We start from the raw sequence: 4,154 nt of genomic DNA on the forward strand, positions 1-4,154 counted from the left end.
GTGGCGTGCATGAACACACACACACACACACGTAACCGCACGCCAAGAAGCATGATTGTCACGCGTAAAAACAAACTGACAGTGAATTCAGACTTAAATTAGCCATGTTACAACCACACTAGTATTTGCTGCCAAGTTATCAGCAGAAGTTTATAAAATTCTATTATTCACGTTTAGTATCTGTTAGGTTTGGTTTTAAAATAGACTTGAGCAAGAAGCCAAGACCGGTCCTCTTGTAACAATACAAAACAATGACTTCTGTTTTTAGCTGATAAGAGTGAAACATGTTGTTGGCACCAACAGGTTCATGTATGGTATAAATTATTTATTGATTGATCATGGAAGCTCGGTCATTGATGATAAGAGTACAGGTCCTAGGTAGCAAGGACCACAGAGATCCTATTCAATTACTAGAGGAGCTATGTCATAATCTCTCAAAGTTCCAGAATAGAATGAAATGGCAGCCATCTTGGTCAGGGAGAAATCCAAAACCAGTCTAATAGGAATGAGTGGCCGTAGAGGCATAGGTGATGCATTTCCTGATGTAGGAAAATAAAACGTGTGATACATCACAAGCTGTGTAATTTAATTATTATCAACATAAACTATTGTCATATAGTTATAAATACAGTTTATACAGATTTTTTTATACACATATTCTGCATAAACAACCTCTAAAATATATTTAAACAGACCATAAAATGTCACACAAAATATATTGGAAAGCTGTGAGTGAATTTCAGTACTTGTTCCATTTACAACTTGTCTTAAATCCAATCACCAACTGATTTCAGCCAGTGTCTGGCTGTAGATTGACTGCTTTGTTTGAATATAATGTTGGCATTTTGGTAGTTAATTAAAAACATTTATTGAATCATTCCTCTAAAACTGGCTGGCTAACAAACATACAGTGCAGATAAATTATTCAAAGTCATTGTTTTATACAATATCTTATCATCACAACACTGGCAAACCATAGTTGACCACCTCCCTGACCAACATGGCTGATCTAATCTCATCAATAGAAGGTTCGATGCCAATCTAGTATTCTATTTCCTAATTGTATTGATAACGAGTCAGTCCTTCGAATTAGGAATTGAACAGGATCTCTATGGTCTCTTCTCCTGTCAGAATCATAGATGGAATCACGGGAATAGTTCCAGAACACCCAGAGACGCTGGCTCCTCCCCTGTTGCCGTTAGCAGCCCTGGAAGTGAGGCTGTGATTGGCTGAGGCTCTGGTTGGCTAGGAGACGCTGCTGCTGCTGTAGAAACATGATCACCTCAGGACTCCTCAGCAGAGACTGGGGACAGAACGCGCGCACACACACACACCACACACACCACACACACACACACACACACACACACACACACACACACACACACACACACACACACACAGAGAGAAAACAAACGTTAGTGTGATGTGTAATCCATTGTCTGAATTCATAATTTAGACCTATTTTTCAACAGCTGGAGATGTGGGTGAACTGGCATAACTACAGCAGTATTAACCGCCTGTCTGTCAGTCAGTATTAACCGCCTGTCTGTCAGTCAGTATTAACTCTCTGTCTGTCAGTCCGTAAGTCAGTATTAACCGTCTGTCAGTCAGTCAGTCAGTATTTACCGTCAGTCAGTATTAACGGTAAGTCTGTCAGTCAGTCAGTATTTACCGTCAGTCAGTATTAATGGTAAGTCTGTCTGTCAGTCAGTATTAACTCTCTGTCTGTCAGTCCGTCAGTCAGTATTAACCGTCTGTCAGTCAGTCAGTCAGTATATACCGTCAGTCAGTATTAATGGTAAGTCTGTCAGTCAGTCAGTATTAACTGTCTATCTGTCAGTCAGTATTAATGGTAAGTCTGTCAGTCAGTCAGTATTTACCGTCAGTCAGTATTAATGGTAAGTCTGTCAGTCAGTCAGTATTAACTGTCTATCTGTCAGTCAGTATTAACCGCCTGTCAGTCAGTCAGTATTAACGGTAAGTCTGTCAGTCAGTCAGTATTAAGTGTCTATCTGTCAGTCAGTATTAACTGTCTATCTGTCAGTCAGTATTAATGGTAAGTCTGTCAGTCAGTCAGTATTTACCGTCAGTCAGTATTAATGGTAAGTCTGTCAGTCAGTCAGTATTAACTGTCTATCTGTCAGTCAGTATTAACCGCCTGTCAGTCAGTCAGTATTAACGGTAAGTCTGTCAGTCAGTCAGTATTAACTGTCTATCTGTCAGTCAGTATTAACCGCCTGTCAGTCAGTCAGTATTAACGGTAAGTCTGTCAGTCAGTCAGTATTAAGTGTCTATCTGTCAGTCAGTATTTACCGCCAGTCAGTCAGTATTTACTGTCTGTCTGTCTGTCAGTATTAACCGCCTGTCTGTCTGTCAGTATTAACCGCCAGTCAGTCAGTCAGTATTTACTGTCTGTCTGTGCGTGCGTCTGTGTCCAGGACTCACCAGTCTCTTCTGGTTAAGCACCTGTTCGATGAGGGAGGGTCTGGCCGGCCGGTCCCCCACAGTACCAAGACGCTGCTTGTTCACAGATACAGGCCTCTCCTCCAAGCTCTCCTGATCAACACACACACACACACACACACACACACACACACACACACACACACACACACAGTACAGTTCAACGTATAACCATCACATTGTTTAGACTAGGACTAGAGAGATCTGGTCTAGTCTTGGGGATCCACAGCAAGGTTTTGTTCCAGCCTTGTACTAAATATAACAGACAATTAAAAAATATATATATGATGATTAGTTGGATGTGTAATAGTACTGGGCTTGAACAAAATCATGCACATATATTGCAACGTGTATATGTATATATGTTTGCGTGTGTGTGTCACTCAGATACAGTCTTACATCTTGTTTCCCAGTGGACATAGCCTGGTCGCTCTTCTTCCTCTTGTATTTGTCTTTGTACATCTTGTTGCGGTGTTTTTTACACATCCACGGCTTCCGCTGCTTGGCTACCTGGGTCGTAGTTTCCGTGCAACCGTCGTATGTACAAGTCTTTGAAATGTTATCGCTATCCCCGTACCCTTCTTCGTCGTTGAGTTCCTCGGGACTCGCAGCGCTATCCCGCGGGTCCGATGTGTCCAGAACATCGCTCTCCTCGTCGGCATCATCCATGTCGTACGAGAACATGTTATTGTCCGACTCTTGCGGAGTGACTACATTTCTGCTGTCGACAACACCGCTCTTGTCGACGTAGTACGTCTGTCCGTCCTTGGTGAGGAGAATGCTTGAGTCCTTATTGTTGTTACCCGCTGATGTGGAACTGTCCTCTTCACTCATGATTTGAGATCAAATATATTCTTCCTAGCAAATTGTAAGCTACCGTTAGCTGGCTAGCAAGAATTGGACGTCAGTTAGCTACCAGGCTGGTTAGCTTGACATTGCATTCACTCTCCCTAACCTAAGTAGATCTGTGAGTTGGCAATAAGCGATGGACCACGCTAAGTTAACTGGAAAAACAGAATAATAAGGTTATAGCTAACTGTTACCTGCTCTAAAATAGTAAATCACATTATTGTATTTATAAATACCCGAAATGCTTTGCTAGCAGACAAACATCCTCACAACAAAGATAAAGGAAGACAAGGAGGAGTCTCTTCTTCTTCGGTGGGGTTCATCGGCGGTTGACATCCAAAATGATGGTGCGTTACCGCCGACTACTGTACTGGAGTGTGGGCCAGAGACATGGAGAAACTAAATCCTACCTGCCAGCCCTGTTGCTCTTAAAAGAGATAACAACATGTTTGAGACTATATAGAATGGCGTTCTACTCAAAATAATCTTGAAACTACTTTATCCCCTTCTCCATCATATTAGATCTCAGCCTCTCTCTTTCCCTCTGATATTGCACACACTGTAGCAATACATGATCCACAGTCTCTGTTTCCTGGCAATAGTCACACTTACCTGTTGGATCACATATAAGGTCGTATTCAACCGGCTGTGTCCCACCCTTAATCTTGTAAATATAGCCTCCTCTCTTCCTGCCGTCCTCCCCGACATTCCTCTGTACCTGAAATAAATGCCTGCCCTTAGTATCTCTATCCACTGCTCCTGCCATCTCTGCACCATCACTGTCCATATCAGGCTTTTAACCTGCCATCTCTGCACCATCACTGTCCATATCAGGCTTT

At 42.3% G+C, this 4,154-nt stretch overlaps 1 protein-coding gene across 1 annotated transcript; it reads right to left on the bottom strand.

Annotated features, from left to right (window-relative positions):
• Positions 1-310: 310 nt before the first annotated feature.
• Positions 311-3,623, bottom strand: LOC139537951 (regulatory factor X-associated protein-like). The gene is made up of 3 exons (XM_071339862.1): positions 2,866-3,623; positions 2,449-2,559; positions 311-1,303 (listed from the first exon to the last, which is right to left on the bottom strand). The coding sequence occupies exons 1-3, from the start codon at positions 3,298-3,300 to the stop codon at positions 1,199-1,201; spliced, it is 651 nt and encodes a 216-aa protein (XP_071195963.1). The 5' UTR covers positions 3,301-3,623; the 3' UTR covers positions 311-1,198.
• Positions 3,624-4,154: the final 531 nt, after the last annotated feature.

This window comes from Salvelinus alpinus, chromosome 13, assembly GCF_045679555.1.
Source record: "Salvelinus alpinus chromosome 13, SLU_Salpinus.1, whole genome shotgun sequence".
Taxonomy (NCBI): Eukaryota; Metazoa; Chordata; class Actinopteri; order Salmoniformes; family Salmonidae; genus Salvelinus; species Salvelinus alpinus.

Bases quoted from the DNA above. Each gene is read 5' to 3' on its own strand.
- LOC139537951 (XM_071339862.1), bottom strand. From the start codon at position 3,300: ATGAGTGAAGAGGACAGTTCCACATCAGCGGGTAACAACAATAAGGAC. The intron at 2,560-2,865 runs GTAAGACTGTAT...TGTGTTGATCAG, and splicing joins TGTCCACTGGGAAACAAGAT to GAGAGCTTGGAGGAGAGGCC. The intron at 1,304-2,448 runs GTGAGTCCTGGA...TTCTGTCCCCAG, and splicing joins TGCTTAACCAGAAGAGACTG to TCTCTGCTGAGGAGTCCTGA.